At 51.4% G+C, this 17870-nt stretch overlaps 7 protein-coding genes across 7 annotated transcripts; 4 read left to right on the plus strand and 3 right to left on the minus strand.

Annotated features, from left to right (window-relative positions):
- Positions 1–374: 374 nt before the first annotated feature.
- Positions 375–2077, minus strand: JCM6883_005855 (uncharacterized protein; the record flags this gene model as incomplete). Its single annotated transcript, XM_076633380.1, has 11 exons — positions 375–386; positions 461–760; positions 824–867; positions 933–1047; positions 1126–1203; positions 1263–1306; positions 1378–1486; positions 1553–1636; positions 1710–1753; positions 1822–1945; positions 2009–2077. 11 exons carry the CDS (start codon positions 2075–2077, stop codon positions 375–377), a joined length of 1023 nt encoding a protein of 340 aa, XP_076486691.1.
- Positions 2078–2925: 848 nt separating this feature from the next.
- On the minus strand, positions 2926–3838 carry RRP40 (exosome non-catalytic core subunit RRP40; the record flags this gene model as incomplete). Its single annotated transcript, XM_076633381.1, has 3 exons — positions 2926–3106; positions 3251–3405; positions 3467–3838. 3 exons carry the CDS (start codon positions 3836–3838, stop codon positions 2926–2928), a joined length of 708 nt encoding a protein of 235 aa, XP_076486692.1.
- Positions 3839–4096: 258 nt separating this feature from the next.
- Positions 4097–6086, plus strand: ADA2 (chromatin-binding transcription regulator ADA2; the record flags this gene model as incomplete). The annotated part of the gene is made up of 5 exons (XM_076633382.1): positions 4097–4309; positions 4379–4630; positions 4696–5205; positions 5267–5384; positions 5443–6086. The coding sequence occupies 5 exons, from the start codon at positions 4097–4099 to the stop codon at positions 6084–6086; spliced, it is 1737 nt and encodes a 578-aa protein (XP_076486693.1).
- Positions 6087–6719: 633 nt separating this feature from the next.
- JCM6883_005858 (uncharacterized protein) lies at positions 6720–9019 on the plus strand (the record flags this gene model as incomplete). Its single annotated transcript, XM_076633383.1, has 4 exons — positions 6720–6882; positions 6945–7214; positions 7283–8440; positions 8520–9019. 4 exons carry the CDS (start codon positions 6720–6722, stop codon positions 9017–9019), a joined length of 2091 nt encoding a protein of 696 aa, XP_076486694.1.
- Positions 9020–10707: 1688 nt separating this feature from the next.
- Positions 10708–12616, plus strand: JCM6883_005859 (uncharacterized protein; the record flags this gene model as incomplete). The annotated part of the gene is made up of 11 exons (XM_076633384.1): positions 10708–10773; positions 10844–10967; positions 11047–11090; positions 11158–11302; positions 11371–11414; positions 11482–11559; positions 11627–11741; positions 11807–11850; positions 11924–12040; positions 12114–12536; positions 12599–12616. 11 exons carry the CDS (start codon positions 10708–10710, stop codon positions 12614–12616), a joined length of 1218 nt encoding a protein of 405 aa, XP_076486695.1.
- Positions 12617–13310: 694 nt separating this feature from the next.
- On the minus strand, positions 13311–15589 carry JCM6883_005860 (uncharacterized protein; the record flags this gene model as incomplete). The annotated part of the gene is made up of 3 exons (XM_076633385.1): positions 13311–15091; positions 15158–15373; positions 15460–15589. 3 exons carry the CDS (start codon positions 15587–15589, stop codon positions 13311–13313), a joined length of 2127 nt encoding a protein of 708 aa, XP_076486696.1.
- Positions 15590–16127: 538 nt separating this feature from the next.
- JCM6883_005861 (uncharacterized protein) lies at positions 16128–17388 on the plus strand (the record flags this gene model as incomplete). The annotated part of the gene is made up of 2 exons (XM_076633386.1): positions 16128–16536; positions 16598–17388. The coding sequence occupies 2 exons, from the start codon at positions 16128–16130 to the stop codon at positions 17386–17388; spliced, it is 1200 nt and encodes a 399-aa protein (XP_076486697.1).
- Positions 17389–17870: the final 482 nt, after the last annotated feature.

Consider the following 17870-nt stretch of genomic DNA (forward strand, 5'->3'; position numbering starts at 1 on the left):
CCCAAGTTTACGAAATCTCTCGTTCGCTGTGTGAAGTCGACGAAACCGAATAGTTGTGCAGACGTCTTCGAAGGACGACATAGAAAGGTAGAAGCCGAACCAAATAAATAAATAGATAGGGAAACCAAAGAAGAAGAGCAAAGAGGGGGTACAGATGAAGAAAAATTGAAGAGTCAAAACCATCCTTTCTAAAGAGAGCAGACAATGTAAAAAAGGAGCGAACCAGCACAAATAGGGGGGAAAGAAAGGTAAACCTGAAGAAGAAGGGAGAAGAGAAGCCGAGGGAGAAAATGCGATCAGATGAAGAGAAGAGAAGAGGAGACGAGATGCCTTTGCGAGGTGATAACGAGAGGTACGCAGTGGTAGAGAATCACTTAGTGAAGGAGCTGTGTCATCCAAGAAGTACGATCAGTCTATGAGCTCAGGACGAGCCGAAAGGGCAGAAAAGGTTTGAACTCACTCCTTTGAGGAGGTTTCCGAGAATTGGTTTCGTGTGAGCATCGACCTTGACACCGAGGAGATTTCCGAGCACTGTTACAAGGCCCGCGTCGATACCCTCAGCTCCAGTCAGGAGACCGGCGCCAACGACGTTCGATCCAGCAGCAACGTAAGATCCGAGATCGAGTCCAGTGGCGGAGGAGAGAGTAGCCTCCGTGTCTGTCACAATCCCGGCAACATTTCCCTTGACAGAAGCAGTGAGGTCACGCTTGTGGTGAGGACCAAAGAGAGCCTTGAGGAGTTTGCCGAGTCCAAGGGAAACCTGCAGAGCGTGAGGGAAGTCAGAGACCCGCGACGTTGAAGAGGACTAGAAGCTCAGACTCACGTTGGCATCGAGACCGAGGAGGTGACCGAGTTTGACATCCGCGTCTGCGAAGATAGCAAAAATTAGCTACAATTCGAGACCATGCGAGAGAATAGAGCTCGGGACTCACCGACTTCAGTGTCGAGATCCCCTCCGACAACAGCAGATACATCAGCGTGTGAGTTGTGTCCGATCGTGCTGTCGAGATCCACGTTCACTAGGTCATCGTTGGCGCGTTTGTATAGCTACAGTATCGAGTGAGTCGAGTAAGAAACGGTCAGGTCGATTCTCGTCGCATTGATGATAAGACAAGTACGACTTACCTCTTCAGAAGTGAGGTCACGCTTTCCGAGAAGACCGCCGAGGAGAGCGCGAAGGAGTTTACCGAGACCAAGGGAGACCTGAGAAATCGAATCGAATGAGCTCAAAGCTGATGACGAGACAGCGATGAGGAACATACATTGGTGTCAAGGGAGAGGAGATGCCCGATCTTAGCGTCGACATCTTACAGAGGGTTTGAGCGAAAGTCAGTCAATTTGCTCTCCAGGAGTATTCAAGGGAAAGGGGAGACGAACCAGCGACGACATCGCCAGTTCCAGAAACGATAGCCTTGATATCGGCGTTGGTGTTCTTTCCGACTTGTGCTCCAATGTCGGCGTTCACGATATCGCCGCGCTTGACGAGCTATTTCGCAGGTATCGAATATCAGTTTCGAATAGATCGCAAAGAGCAAGGGGACGGAAAGCTCACCTCGGCGACGACGTTCTCGAGATCACGTTTACCGAGGAGACCGCCGAGAAGACCCTTGAGGAGACGACCGAGTCCGAGGGAAAGCTATGAACGGCAACGAAAAAAGCGTTAGGGACCCGTGCTCAGAGAAGGAAGAGAAGAATCAATGTGAACGTACGTTGGTGTCGAGAGAAAGAAGATGACCGAGCTTAGCGTCGACATCTGATCGGGCGAAGATGACAAGGTGGTCAGTGCGAGAGATCGAGCAGAAAAGATGTAATGTAGCTCACCTGCGGTTACGTCTCCTGCTCCCGAGACAACAGCCTGTACGGCAGCTCCAGAGTGCTTTCCGAGGTTTGCGACGACGTCTGCGTTTACAATGTCTCCACGCTTCGTGAGGTCGATTTGACGACGCTGAGCACAGACGATTCCCAATCAGTTTCAGTGTCATTGACACAGGTCAAGGGAAGGACTCACCTCTCGTTGAAGAGGAGCAGCGGTGGCGAGGGCAGCGAGGGAAAGGGTGAAGGCGGTCTTGACGAGCATTTTGAAGACAAGAAGGAGAGTGATTCAAGAAAGAGAGTGAGAAGTTTCGAGTCGAGAGCGAGAGTGTCTGTTGGAGGAGGAGGAGAGAGTGTCTGTGTAAGAGAGAACGAGAAGGAGAGTGAAAGTGATGAGGAAAGAAGAGAGAGGGAGGAGCGAACCATTCGAACGGGTTTTGTTCGCTTCTCGCACGCAAGCATGCATGCGACGGAACCGAAAAGAACGTTCCACAGGAGGTAAGGTTGTACCCGTTCACCGAGCGAATTGACAGGAGAGAGTGGACTGGCAGTATAGAAAGTCGAGGAACGGAGTAAAGGAGGTTTTGACCTGTAAAACGTGTCGGGTCGAAGCGCATAAATTTTTCAATCTCTGCACGCGTTACTTTTTCCTTCTTCGGTTGAAAAGGATCTCGGATTCATACTCGGTTACTGGCTCGAGATGTGGTTGAATGTATGGGAGGTGCTGTAAAGTCGCTTGGAAAAGTTAATTTTTCATTTTCCATCTCTTTCGTCTTTTCGAGTTTCTGCACATGCGTGGAAAGGAATGCACTCACTTGTACTTGCGGCTTCTCGCTTCCGCGCGTTCCAAGTGGGCTGTTTTCGGCGAAAGCAAGCCCGAGGTCGATCAAAGCAGGGATCAACTACAGGACCCGAATTCCTTCGCGCGGCAATGAGAGAGAACTTAGTCGCTATGTCAGCATATGTCGACTGCCCGAGGCTGAGTATCCCGAGTATTCCGAGTGATGAGTACTGGAGTGACGTCCCGCTACTGTTACAGCAGGCTGGTGCGAAACGCTCTCCGTCGAATCGAAGTGATATAAAATCGTTATCGAGTCACGCTCAGAGCGTTTCTCAACCTTTCAATTCCTTGATCACCATACACATCTTTTCCAACTCTTCCGTTTCTCCATCTTCGCTCATCCCTGTCGAAGAGGACGACTTGACCCAAATTCGACCATTCATTCCTACTGCGACTTCGAACGGAAACTTCGAACCTAGTTGGGATAACGTCGGGTTCTTCGGACTCAGTAGACTGTCGAAGTACGAGGGACCGTCGGAGTGGAGGGAGGAGTGCAAGCGGTATGAAGGAGGGATGAAAAGGGGAAAAAACAAGAGTCAATGTCTACTTCTTCGGCTTGCGATCTCGATGCAATGATCCAGTGAGAAAGAAGCTTACGCTCTGCATCTCCCCAACTCTACACCTCTGATCAAGTACCCATCCTGTAACTCTCCAAAACCCGCCGACTTCTGAGTCGTTTGATCGACGCAACTCAGTTCAGGTTCGGAGAATGCCGGTGTCGGTAACAGGTATCCATACACTAATGTCCCGATCTGTGTATTCGAACCCCTTTCAGCTGATTCCAGAGAGACAGAGACAAGAGAAAGAACTCACTTTCAGATTTGGTTTATTCCTTTTCGTCGCCCCTTCAAACGCTAAAGCGTCCAAAGAAGCAGGTTGACTACTCCCAATATCTACTCTGTAACCTTCTGCGTGTCTCGCCGTGATGATTCCGAGTACTGGTTCAGGTGGAGATGGAGTGTAACGAAATTGTCGAGATTCGATCCAGAATCGATCGGCGCCCGACGAGGTCTGCGAGGGGAGATGTCCGAGTAGTCCAGCTCTCGTGGAGGAGACTGCTGGGGCTGGCTGAGATTGCTTTTGAGATGAAGGAGCGGAGGAAGAGGAGGAAAGACCGGGACCAAGATGGAGGGAAGTAGAAGTTGAAGGTACTGGTAGAGAGTCGCCTGGTAAGAGTACTTGCATCGTATTCGGTCGCAAAGTGAGTCGTTAGGAGGAAAGAGAAGCGGTCGGTTCGATCTTGATCTTTTGATCTCTATCCATTCACCTGCACCAAACAGAGATCAGCTAAGGACGAACAGTACGATCTACTTGCTCCAGGGCTTGCTCCTGTCACCTCGCTCCCTCGTCCTCCCGACCTTGGTCGATCTCATCATCCTCCCCTCATCGCGTCTCCCCTCTCTCTCTGCACTCCAGACCGCCTCGCAGGAACAGTACGATACGATGACAGTAACGAAACGTAAACAGAAACCACGAGAAACTCCCGGTTCCGACTCGAACTCGACTTCCCAAACTGGCCCGACTCTCGAATCCGGGATGAAAGCCTCATGCGACTCCTGTTCAGCCGATATCACTCATTCAGTACATGTGAGATGTGCCGAGAAGCATCCCGGGACGGAGAGGTTGACTTGTCCAGATTTCGATTTATGCGTCGATGTCAGTCTTCGCTCGTTTCTCTCCTTCCTGTGTCACGAGCTTGTCCACTGACAGTAATCGATTTCGTAGTGCTTCTTGCATGGAAAAGCGTTAGGACCTCATCGGGCTACGCACGCGTACCGAATCATCTCGTCTCACGCTTTCCCGATCTTTACTCAACTATGGGGAGCCGATGAAGAATTGTTGTTGATCGAAGGAGCAGAAATGTATGGATTAGGAAACTGGGCGGATATCAGTGAGCACGTAGGAGGGCGAACGAAAGAGGAATGCAAAGAGCATTACGAAAGGACTTATTTGAACAGTCCAGATTGGCCTTTACCCGTACGTCGATCGTCCTTTCATCTTTCGCCTACAGATATGAAGAATGTTCGAGCGTGCTGCTACAGATCATTGAAACGAATTTCTCCCCGACCGATCTCGACACTTTCGCCTCGCTCAAGAAAACTCGACTCGAAATCCTTCAATCGAAACCTCTTCCCCTTCCCCCACCTAAACCTCTCGCTTCCGCACCGACTTGTCACGAGATAGGAGGGTACATGCCGGCGCGATTGGAGTTTGAACACGAGTTTGAGAACGAGGCGGAAGTGTTGATCAAGGATTTGGAATTTGGGAAAGTTATGAGTTTTGGTGGATCGGATCAACCGGCGAGTTTGCCTCCTCCGGCGAAGGATCAGACTGCGTCGATTACGGTGAGGGAGGGAGGAGAAGGGGTTAAAAATCAATCGGAAGAGACGAAACCGACGACTGGGGCGGAGAATGGAGATGGTGCGGATGAGGAACCTGAAGCGGAGTTGGAGTTGAAGCTGAGTGTACTGGAGATGTTCAATGAGAAGTATGATAAGAGGATGATGGCGAAAGATTTAATCTTTGATCGAGGGTTGATCAACTACAAAACTGTGAGTTCTCCCTTTCTCTCGCGGTCTCACTCCGAATTAACCCATATCCTGCGGTTCGTAGATCTCAGCTGTAGAGAGGAAGAGGAACAAGGACGAGAGGGATTTGATCAATCGAAGTAAAGTCTTCTCGAGGATACAAACTTCGAGAGATCACGAAGAATTCGTCGACGGGTTACTCTGTAGGCGTCTCTCCTTCCTCGCGTTTGGCGAACTGAGCTGACTTTCTTCTCTCGCCAGATGAGATTACGCTACGAAAACGGATAGCGGAATTACAAGAGTACCGTCGAAACGGAATCACTACTCTCGCCGCCGCATCTCAATACGACCACTTGAAAACAACACGACAATCCGCCAAAGCCGCTTCTTACCGCGATTCCGTCTCTCTCACCTTCGATCGAGGAGCTCGTGCCTCAACTGGAGGAACTCCTTCAGGAGGAGGATCGAACATCACCTTCACCTCGAGCTCGACCTCGAAGAAACAACCCCAACCACCTCTAACTCTCGCTACTTCCGGCTCATTACACCTCCTGACTCGGTTCGAGAAGGAATTGTGTTCGACGTTGAGAATGTTACCTCGACCTTATTTGTTCTTGAAACAAACTCTGTTGAGGGAATACGTTCGATTGGAAAGTAAAGGAATCGAGATGGGGATGGAACAAGCTAGGAGAGCGGTTAGGAGAGCGGATGAGGAATCTGGCCGGGAAGGAATGGGAGAATGGGGGGAGAAGGTCGAGAGAGTTTGGGAGTTCTTGAAGGAGAGTGGTGGGTTGGAACATCTCACCACGAGAGGTGGTGATAGAGGTAGTCGGAAGAGGGGGAGAGAAGAGGACGGAGGAGAGGAGGGGGAGGACGTCAAGATGGAAATCGAGATGGCGTCTTGATTGAGTGATTTCGCATTTCACCACATTCTTTCTATTCTATCTGTTGTAGGAGTTCCTTTTCTCTCTCTCTATCGGTCCCCTCCTTGTTGTGCTTTGACATGCAGAAGTAAGTCGTCCTTCATCAAGTGCTCGTCTCGGAATCGTGGAAAGAATCCGTTCGCAGGCCTCGGATCCGTCTGAACAGGTGCCGACAGAGTATACTGAACATGCTTGCGTCAAGGAGGGGATACTCGCGTGGCCGGAGGCGGTCTGTCCTGCGTGAGTTCCCTTTCAATTCTCCCTCTTCCTCGTGGCTCTCTCTGTTCTGACTTTTCTTTTCCTGTCTCGTGCTCGTACGCAGAACGCAGCATCTATATACTCTCATTCCAATGACGCTGTGCAGCCTGAAGACTCACCCGACAACGTAAACCTGCGATACCTTCGACTTCTTTCCTTGCCTCGACGTTTCCTTCCTCTCTACGCAATCCTTGGACCGCTCGCTGGCCGTACCATCACAGGGAGCTGTCTGAGTCAAAGCTTGAGACGACAAAAGTCTGATCGCTGAGAGTAGACCGCGGCTCGAAGCGAAAGTCTCGCTCAGATCGCACTCTCTTCGACACTTTGTCCCCTTCACTCAACATCTTCGGACTTGCCATGGAGGTCCCACCTGAAGCTGATGATTCTGAACAGAAACAACTAGAAGGCTTGCCTTTTGAACGTCTCATGAACTTCATCAAACAATCTCCTCCGGAAAGTGATCTCCAACAAATCCAGCTCGTTCTCGACGGACTAGACGCCAATGGAGTGGCTCAACTACGTGAGTGCTAATCTCTCACTTGCTCCAAATGCGCGAGAACTGATCAACATCTTCGAGGACAGATCTCGCAATCGAACATGTCTTTCATCGCTATCCCGACCTCACTGAATCGGATCTGAAGATTCTCAACGCTTTGTTCGACAAGGGAGCTGATATAGCAAAGGTCGACAAGGAAGTACTGAGGAAAATGATGGAGGTTGACGAGGAAAAGCTGGAACCGAATTCGTTTCGCGAACAGTTTGAAGCGACGGTGATGGAGAAGTTTGAGGAGCTCGATCGAAGGAGACAGGTTGAGGATGAGGACATGAGGGAAGTCGAGACGCGGGAGAAGTGTACGTGTGTCCCGCGCGAAGTGAACTCGGAGAAAGCTTACCTCTCTTCGTCTTTCGTTTCCTCGCAGCTCCAGCTCGGCCTTTCCGACCCTCCTCTTCACTCACTCCTACCAGCAACACAGCACAATCACCACTTACAGTCGAGAACGAGAGATCGGATCAACCCCTTCCCGACGCTTCCTCTTCTCCAGTTCCGCAACCTCAGCTCGATTCGACCTCGAAGGAAAGTCCGTTCAAACGCTCTCCCTCTGCTTCTCCCCGCCCCCGATCTCCTTCTCGTCACCGTTCCATCTCTTTCGATGATCTTCCGTTCTCTCCTCCCCGCCTCGACTCCGATCCCGCTCCCTCTCCCTCGAAAATTCAACCTCAACCCGAATCAACTCCTTCCCTCGAATTCGTCCGACTCTACCTTCCTCTCCCACGTCTAACCTCTGAACGAACCGTCGAATCCTATTTCGACGACGTCCTTCGAATCCGTCCACTCATCGAGATCGAACATTTCTACAACGATCACAATCAATCCTGGGCGATCATTCGAATCGAGAAATCCTTATTCATCTCGGGAGAGCTCAAGAAAAGGATCGTCGAGAACGAGATGGTGGATGAAGAAAGGCAGAGTTGGAAAGGACAGCCGTTCTTGAATGGGTATGGGGCAGTATGGAAATTACAGCCGAGGCTCGCGACAGGACGAGAGGTAGGATACGTGGATGCGAGACTATCTACTACCACGCGATACGATTCGAGGAATGAGGTCGAGGTTGGATCTTCCACTCGTCCTCCATTGCCGGTTCGAGGACAATCCGAAGGAGGAGGAGGATTTTATCCCTCAATTCGCTCGGAACGACAACCAAGACGAGATGAAGAAGAAGAGTGGTACACTTTGGAACTACGAGGATTCTCGATCGAAACGACCACGTACCAAATCGCCCAAGCTCTATCGGGGACGCTCAAATATTGGATCGATTTGACAGCCTTTCGCTCATACGACCGTGGGAAGGATCGAAATGAGCCTCAGGTAGTCGCGCAGCTTCGAGTAGTCGGAGAAAAGGCGGCAGCGTTTGTGAAGAGGGATTTTAACGGGAGACCGTTTTTCGGAAGGAGGATCGAAGTTGTTAGTCTGGGTAGCAGGCGCAGGTCGAACGTCGATGCGAGGGATATGGGTAGTCACAGGGAAGAGAAGTACAGGGACGAGGAACCGAGAAAGGAGAGGAGGAGGAGGAGGTCAAGTCACAGTCGGGAACGTCGTCGATCGAGGTCTCCTTCTCCCGCAAGAAGTCATCTAAGGAGGGTCGACTACGGTGACAGATATGCGAGGCGCGAGGATCAAGACGATGAGGAGAGCCGTGATACCGGAAGAAGTAGGAGGAGAAACGAAGATCGACGACGTTCGCGTTCCCCTTCTCGTACTCGCCACTCTCGCCGAGACAGGTCCCGTTCTCCCTCTCGCTACCATCATGAGAAACGACACTCTCTCGCTTCTGACTCACCCTACTCTCATCGACGATCTTCTCTCGCCCCAACGTCTAGTTCTCCCTTCGCTTATCGACACCCAAAGTACCCGAATGCTGCCTCGTACCGACATCGACGCTCCTCTGGATCAGACCCCGACTCTTCACCCGAACAACCCCGAGGTCGTCGAGGAAGATCAAGTCCACCTCGAGAACGAGCTCAATCGCGAAATAGGGATCAACCGGTCGTCTCGCATGGTCAGTCTACGAGCAGGAGGCGTCGTCAATCCGAGTATCATTCAAGAGAGGAGGACTACGAAAGAGGGGACCCGGATTGGAGGAGACGAGGTTAGGTAGATGTCAAAAGTTGAGGAGGAATCAGATACGGAAAGGAATTTCAGAGGATCAATGCTCTTTCGACGATAAGCAGATTGGGGTATGATGGATTACATGATGAACACTGTACAGGATTTCCTCAGTCGTCGTTGGGACTTTCACGTCGAGGAAAAAACAAGTTTGCCATGAAATCACATTGTTTTGTCTCTCGAGGTACGGCAGGCTCGGTCATTACCCGCGAGCTTCTGCCTCTCTGGTATCCACTAAGCGCTTGTATGGCTCAGAACACGTGTGGCTCAGAACTCAGGCGCTGCGCAATGGAAAATCGTCTTGAGCATCTCGATTTTTCGAAGACAATTGTTTCTGTTCAGCATTCTGAGTCTGAGATTCCAGAAACAGCGCATCGTCGATTCTGGAAACGTGAAGTATATGTTGCTGGGGACCGTCTCGCGAACAGACGGCCTGGAACAAGCTTTTGCGAAGGGAACTTCGGAAAAGTGTAAATCGGTTTTCACTTTCGCAGATGGAAGACAATCTGGTCGCTCATCTCTCGCTCAGCATCGAATCTCGAACATTCTCACTCGTGTTGAGGTAATTACCGATTTTGTCCCCCAGAGTCGGCAACTCGCACTTTCCTCTCCTCACCTCTGCGCTTCCGTCAAATTTGACCTATACTGCGGAGTTCCGTCTCGACCTCGAATGAACAACAGCTCGGATCAAGCTTAATGTCGAAGACCGACCTCTGGAGGGGACACTTGGACAGAAGAAGGAAAGTTGAAGGAAAACAAGGTTCGTTGGGGGAACTATCAGGACGTACGGCATGGAAGCAACGTGAACCTCATTAGTAAGCTTTGTAAAGCCCTCTATGCTGATCCCGTTCGATCAAAGGGCTCACTCAAACCTTGCATGTTCCAGGGAGAACAACAGTAAGTTGAACGAATGATGAGACTCCCACCCGCTCAGAGGAAGCACGATGCGAACCCATTCGATGTAGCATGCTGCTTCTGATTCGCTCTGAAGTACCCGACCGCCCGTCAAGGCGCTGAGACGGGAGCTGCTCGCTTCTTTTTATACGCTCGCTTCGTTTTCGTTTTCCTGTCTCTCTCAATCTCTTGCAACGTGGCCGAGACGAAGCCTATAGAGTTGAAGGTAATACTTCTTCCACTTTACCAAAATGAATTCATAAAGCTTATCGCGAAAATCTTAAAACCTTGCAGGACCTCGTCTCCAGGATTTCGCCAACTCATTTTTTTCCTGCACCTCTTCGACTTCCTGCTCGCGCGGCGTCTTTCCACACAATCTCACTGAGGTCGGTCGAAATATACTTTGGCGAATGGAAGATCGAGGCAAGGGGCTCCTCGGCGAGAGGAAAGCTTCGAGCGGATTGCCTCTCTCGTCGTTAATTTCTTCCCTGCCAGCAGTATCTCCCTCTCTCGTGCGTCTGTGCGTGCTCCATCACATCCCCAACAATGTCAAGCGTCCATCGGAAGTCGACAAACAATGAGGTGCTCGATCATCTCCGCTTGATCGAGTTCGCGAACAAAACCCGCTCAACCTGTTCGTTTGCCTTTCTTTCTTCTCTCTTCATCACTTCTACCCTCTCACTCTCTTTCCTCGATCTCTCACACAGACACTCTTCTCTCCTCTCCTTCCTTGCACTCTCCTCTTCACTTCACTTCCCTTCCTTTCTCGACTTTCGTTCACTCAAAATGCTCGTCAAAACCGCCTTCGCTCTTTCCGTCGCCGCTCTTGCGACCGCTGCTCCCCTCCAAGAGGTGAGTTACTCTTCACGTGCTGTCGTGACCCTGCAACGCTTTATGCTGACAACGCTTTTCCCGCTCGCAGACCCGTCGTTCCATCAACCTTTCTGAACGGGACCTTGTCGACACTGCGGTTGGAACGACGATTGGCAAGAATTCTGGTGCTGCTGTCATTGCCAAGGTCTCCGACTCGGGTGACATCGATACCGGTAAGCGCTCGCATCTTCGAACGAGAAGTGATTCTATCTTCCAATCTCGCAAGCTGATCTGATCTTGTTCCTTCAACAGCCACTGCTGCTAAATTGGGTCAACTCCTCGGTCTCGACGCTACCGTGAGCCTTTCATAACTCTCGAACTCGTCTCAGCAATTCTGAGAACTGACCATCGTTTCACTCTCAGGCTTCCCTCGGTCTCGGTCGTCTCCTCAGAGGTCTCCTCCACAAGCGCGACGATATCGTCAACACAAACGTCGGGGCTACTCTCGGGAAGAACTCCGGGGCAGATGCCTCAGTTGTTATCGGCGACGGTTTGGACACTGAAGTTGGTGAGTCCAAGCTCTCTCTATGCTCTCTCTCTCTTGGACGTCTCTGATTCATCTCGTTGCTCTTGTAGACGTAGACGCTAAGCTCGGGCACCTTCTTGGCCTCGATACCCACGTAAGTCTGCCGGATTTGGTCTTCGAGCCTCCCTGAGACTGACTCTGCTCCGCATCGCTCTCCTCAGGTTTCTCTCGGACTCAGCAAACTCCTCAAGGGTCTTCTCGGCGGTCTCCTCGGCAAGCGTGAAGTCGCTACTGAGCAAGTAAGTCCCGTGCTCATCGTCTCCTCCATGCGACGAGAATCGACCTGACAGGTTTCCCCTCGTTCAGCTCTACAAACGCGCCAACGACGATCTCGTCGATGTGGGGACTTTGACTACTATCGGAAAGGGCTCGTACGTCGGAGCTACTACAACCGTCGGAGACAACCTCGACACTCAAGTTGGTGAGTCTCGACAACAGCTCCCAATCTTTCTTCCTCCACCGACTGACTGAACGCTCCTCTTCTAGACGTCGCTTCGAAGCTCGGTAACTTGTTGGGACTCAAGCTCGATGTAAGCTTTCTTCGCGATGTCCTGTTTGCCTGTTCTTCTCATTGACTTTCTTTCCTCTTTGCTCTCCATTTAGGCTGGTGTCTCGCTCTCTAACCTCCTTAAGGGACTCATCACTATCCACCACAAGCGTGACGATGTCGTTGTTTCTTCCGACCTCGAGCTTCTCCACTTGCTCGAATCGAACGTCAACGTGAGTTTACTCATCTCGACCAGATCATTCGTCTTAGGCTTTTGATGCCAATGTCTCTCTCAACGCTCTACAGCTCCGCCTCGGCCTCTCTCAACTCCTCCAATCCCTCGTTCACGTCGACATCAAGACGAAGCGTTCCGTCGTCGACTCTTCCTCCCTCGTCTCCGCTGACGCATCCGGAGTCCTCGCGGCCACGGCCGCCACCGTCGGATCCTCCACGAACGCCGTCGCTGCTGTTGCCGCGAACGCCAACGGAGTCGCAACTTCGGTCAAGGGAAACGTTGGACAAATTACGACCGACACCGAAGCTACGCTCTCTTCGGCTTCTGGGCTCGATCTCGGTTCGTACGTCGCTGGTGGAAACTCGGTTGTCGGTGCCGGTCTCCTCACTGGTGACGAGGGCATCGACGCTGGGTTGGTCTCGAAACTCGGGAACATTCTCGGAGTCACTGTTGATGCTAAGACGACTCCTATCCTTACTAACCTCCTCAAGGGTGTAAGTTATCTGTCATACTATCTCCGAGCCTAACCTCGAGCTGACTCCCCTTCGGTTCATAGCTCATCTCCATCAACTAAACCCCTTCTTCCGCTCTACCTCCGTCCGCATCTGTTAATATCCTCTCTCCTCCCTCTCTCTCTTCGGTCTCTTCGGTCTCATCGGTCTTTATCGGGTCTCTGCCTCTGTTCCTCCCTTCCTCTCCAACACAAAAAAGGATGATTTTCTCTCAAGGTTTCTTTTCTTCTCTGTTCCCTCTCCTCTTTCTTTCGGTTCAATCGGTTATTCTTTCGTATCTATCTGTCGTCTACTTTCTCAAAAACGTTTGCACAGCAATCCATATCGTTTTTCTTGCACTCTTGACTTTCGTAGTCCTCGAGAGACAAGAAGAGCCGGTTGGAATGCTCAGGGTCGAGCTCAACCTTAACCTCAGGCAGTCTCGTCGTTGTCCCTGGTTCCCTCCCTGTCTCTCTCCCTCTCTTCGCGAGACAATACAAGTGAAAACGAGGAGAAGTTGCTATTGCTATTTTGTCTGCGAAATTGTGGATTGTTGCTATCTGACAAACAAACGATTCCGAAAGATTGGGAGAACGAAAAGAGAGAAGAGAGAAAGGGGATGGGACAGAAATACATACAGTCAAAAGAAGCGGGAAACGATTTTGAGAGTAACGATTTGTTGCGAGTTTAACGACTTTTTGCACCCCTTGTACATGTTTTGTTCATCCGTCTGTATCCACACCGCCGAGTAGACCGCATCTGACTCCGTCCAGCGGGTTAATCCCTCGACCTCGAACCTCTCTCCCTCTCTCTTTCTCTTTCCCTTTCCCTCTCTCTATCCCTGTCGCCTCTGCTCGACGAATGATGACCATGATGTCTCCTACTCGATCCTCCTCCTCCACCAGATCTCGAGCCAGCTCGACTTCCTCTATCTCTATCCCTATCTCTATAATCCCTTTCCTTCTCTTTCTCCCTCGAACTAATTCCGTTACTGTGACCATTAACTACCGTAGAGATCGACGTCGAAGAGGCAGGCGGGGGCGGCGCTGGTCCATAATCAGGTTCCGATTCGACCGAACGAGTTCTTTCCCTTCTACTTCTTTCTCCTCTTTCTCCTCGATGTTCTCTCTCCCTCTCCCTCTCCTTTTCACGGTCCCGATCTCGATAATCCCGATCTCGATCTCGATCGCGGTGACTCGTCGAGGTAGAGGTACTGCGTTTGTATCTCTTACTCGAATGGGAATGAGAGTGACTTGAACGTCGCGAGGAGGAAGGACGTGTTTCATCTTCTTGAAATCCTCCTCCTGAAGCCGAGGGTCCATTAACGGTGTCGAGAGGCGTTTGAGGGGAACGTGAACGACGTCGAGATGAACGATGGAGATCGGTTCCGCTGCGAGGTCGGGAATGAGAACGAGAGCGAGATGAAGGGGCGTCGGGTTCTCCTCCTCCGTTTTCCTTCGGCTCTGAGATCATAGTTGACTCCGTGTCCCTTTCTCCTCCGCGGGTAACTGAGACGGGGATCGAGTTCGAGTTTGAAGCTGAAGGTCCTGGTGGTGGTGGTGAAAACCGACCCGATCCTCCGAAATCTCCACTGCTCGGTCGAAGCGGTATCATTGGTCTATCCCCCCCTCCGTCTCGATCTCCGTTCCCATTCCTTTCTGCCCATCCACCTCCTCTCCTAAAACCACCACCTCCTCCTCCCTGTCTCCCCGCATAATTACATCTAATCCTCGTTCCCTCTCCTCCTTCTCCTCTCCCCCCAGCTCCACCTCCTCCTAGACTATACCCCTCCAAAAGTCGAATACACCTCTTCGCTTCCTCCTTCTCGACGTCCAAAAACGCATAAGTAGGCCAATAAGTCGAATGACACAAAATCACTTTCGACGAAACTCGACAGACGGAATAGAACAGGTCTGAGAGATCAGAGGGGGAGTAACCGACGGGGAATCGGGCGATGTTGATCCGGGTTAATGAGGAGGGATCGACGGGGAGCGAAGGAGGACGACGTGAGGAGGGACGCCGGGGCGAGAGGGAACGCTGCGAACGCGAACGGGAACGAGTTGAGGAAGGGTAGGGGCGGCTAGGAGAAGGTGAGCGACGGCGCGAGGGAGAAGGAGAACGTCGCACGCGAGAGGGAGCTCGAGAGGAAGGGCCGGGAGGCGATAAAGGGTTTTTCGACGATTTTTCGAGCTTTTCCTCCTCGAGGGCTTTCGGTTCGGTTCGAGTGCTTGTGGGCGAGGTTGGTCGAGCTTGACGAGGGATCGAGAAGGAGATAGGTTTCGAGGTTGAAGTACGACGTGGAGGATTGAGCTCTTTCTGTAGAGTCTCGACCTTCTGCGGAGGAGGACTCGGTTCTCTGAACTTTTCCACTACTGCCGTAGCTGGAGCTGCTGGCGGAGGAGGAGTCGGTGATCTCGGCGCTGGGACGAAGGTCTCCGGATCTGGAAGTGGGTTGTATCCCGTGAGGTTCGCGGCGTTTGGAGGTTCGGGTAAAGTCTGATCAATCACGTCTCCTGCTTCCGCCAACGGCAACGATAGTAGCTTCAGGGGTACCGTGACTATCTCACGAACACTCTATCAGCTCATCGTATCCGAGAGTGGCAGAAGAGAGGTAGGAAACGTACGATCTTTGCGATTCACAGTTTTCCATTCTCTCAATAAATCCACTACTTCTCGATTCCTCTTCTCTTTCGCTTTCTCGATCAACCCTCTGATCAATTCGGTCGTATCGGTGATTCCTTCGGCTGTAAGGAGTAAGATTTGAAGGATGATTTCGACGAGTTGTGTCGATTTCGAACTCGAGACGATTGATTCAAACGCCGTTAATTTCTTCCTCGAATCTGTCAGTCCGCATTAACACGAGTCCATCCACGGTGTTAGCTCAAAGACTACCTCCCTATGGATCAACGATGGGAGAGGGACTGACGTTTGATCCTCGTAAATTGTTCAAGTAAACCCGATTTAGTCAACTCGTTGATCCAATACAGCGTGAATAGAACATCTTGCTCTTCTACGGCCGTGACTAGTCGATCTACTAGTTCTTGACCTAGATCCATACGAGTCGGGAGAGAGGTGAAGGGAAAGAGCAAGAGAGCGTTCGAAAATCTTTTGATCGCTGCCACATCACACGACTCGAGACGAGCTTCGACGAGATGCATACGGGAGCTTGCTGGGAGCTGATCAGGAGCAGGGCGATAGCTAGGAAGCAGGGATCGATCCTCAGTAATTCGCCGTTCGTCTCGCTCGTCTCACCGATCGACAATCACAAATCTTAGCATCTAGCAGCTGCACACGATAAACAAGCGACCGATATAGGAGTTGGAGGCCAACTGGAAAGCGCTCAGGGATCAAAGGGATGGGTTCGTTCGATTCGATAGTCGTCTGATTCAACTAGGGATCGTTTCGAGGGAGTAGAGGTAATCCTGGATGTAATGCTGTTCTCCCAGAGACTCATGATCACGCACAATAGTAAACAGTGAGAACTCGCCCTGGACTCGGTTGAACCGATGCAGTTAGCGAATGGTTCTCATCTTTTCCTCTCTATCTCCTTCTCCTGCATAGTCCTCGCTCATTCCTGACCGATACACCACATCGATGCACCTCAACACGCTCGAGATCCTCTCTCTCACCCTAACCGATCTTCTCTCCCCTCCTGCTTCTCCTCTCTCCCGTCCGTTTCTTCGCTACTCGAGTCTTCTCAAGCTCCTCCTCGTTTCCCGTTCCTTTCATTCGTTCTATCTCCCTATCCTCTACTCCCGCATCTTCATCTCTTGCGGCAATTCTCAACTCCTACCCCTCCTCCACACACTCAAGAATCGACCTGAACTAGCGAAAGAAGTCATGAGACTCTCCTTCGTTTCTCGACACAAAGAGGTCAAGGAATGGGATCTATCTCTAATCGGAGACGTTCTCGAAATGTTTACGGAATTGAGGGAGTTAACGGTGTGTGTTCCGACGACGTTCGGTTTAAAAGAAGATTTCCTTTCTTCAAAATCTCTCAGAAGTGAGCTCTCCCTCGTCCTCCTTATTTCGAGCTCTCACTGACTTCTCACGGTCTGAACTAGATCTCAATTCCCTCACACTCGCGACTCCCATCCGTCCACCTCTCTCGCATTTCCCCGCTCCTCGTCCTCCGTCATTCTCGCTCGATTCACTCTCCCTTCTCCCTTCGTTCTCCGCCTCCTCCGGACTCGGTTTCGCTCCCACCTTCACGATTCTCCTCTCTCCGCGTTCTCCCTCAGGAGAATGCTCTCTATCTTCGCTCAAGAACCTGAGTCTAGCAGATTCTCACCTTCACCCGCTCACAATCCCTCCAAACCTCGCTCGAATCGTCAGGAATACTCTCATCGCGGTCTCACTCCCACGGTTCACCCATCTACATTCCTACGACCAAGCATCATTGCCCGCATACGATCCACCCGAAGGATCCGTCATTGGAGGAGGGACAACGGATCACGAAACTCGCTTTTCATGCGATCCACCTCGAAACCTCCATCCTTCCCGTCAGTTCCTCGACGAGCTCTCCTCCAGCTCCTCCCCATCCGTCGGCCCGTCGCATACCGTCGAAGAATCGAAACTACGATTTGTGCATCTTCCGAATTTCGGACACCTCGGAACGATCCATCATTTCCCTTCCACCCTCACTCATCTTCTCATAGGTCCTACTCGCGGGGGGCAAGTCACGTCTGAGAAAGTAGGAGAATTGGGGAGTTGTTTAGTCAACACGAAAGCGGAATTGAGGGAAATTGGATTGCTTTTCGAAGGGATGAGGAGATTCGGGAGGGAATTGGAAGGGATGAAGATGGAAGTAGAGAGGCAGAGGGAGGAGTGTAGGGTCGAGCTCAGGTGGATCTGAAGATGGAAGAATGAAGAGGGAGAGAGGAGGGAATTGAGTTTGGATCGCAATTGACAGGGTTTGCTCTTTCGTTTCGCTGAGCACTTCTGCGAGGGAGGTCGAGAGCGTCGCAATCTCTCTTTTCTTTGTGCCGATGTCGCTCTCCGTGAGGTGGGAAGTGAGGGGCTGTGAGGAGAGGCGAAGGAGGTTGCGTTCTTGACAGCGATTGAAGTTTGAGTTTCGAACTTGATGATTCGCTCGTCTCCCGCTTACCTGCTCGTGTGCCCTTCGTCGCTCGGTGCTTGTTTCCTCCTCCTCACAGGTGTCAGAGGTCTCTCGCTGCGACTGGAGTCGATGGAGGAGAAATCGATTCTTGTGTTGTTCGAGCTGTTGTTCGAGCTCAATCGACTCGTGTTGCTTTTCTTTCTCGTCTCTCTCCCTCGATTCGTCGCGACGGAGTGATGACAAGGTGCATCATTCTGAGAGATCTATCATATATCTCT

The sequence above is a fragment of the Sporobolomyces salmoneus genome (genome assembly GCF_050403485.1).
Source record: "Sporobolomyces salmoneus JCM6883 DNA, S_salmoneus_JCM6883_v1_ctg37, whole genome shotgun sequence".
In the NCBI taxonomy this organism is placed as follows: domain Eukaryota; kingdom Fungi; phylum Basidiomycota; class Microbotryomycetes; order Sporidiobolales; family Sporidiobolaceae; genus Sporobolomyces; species Sporobolomyces salmoneus.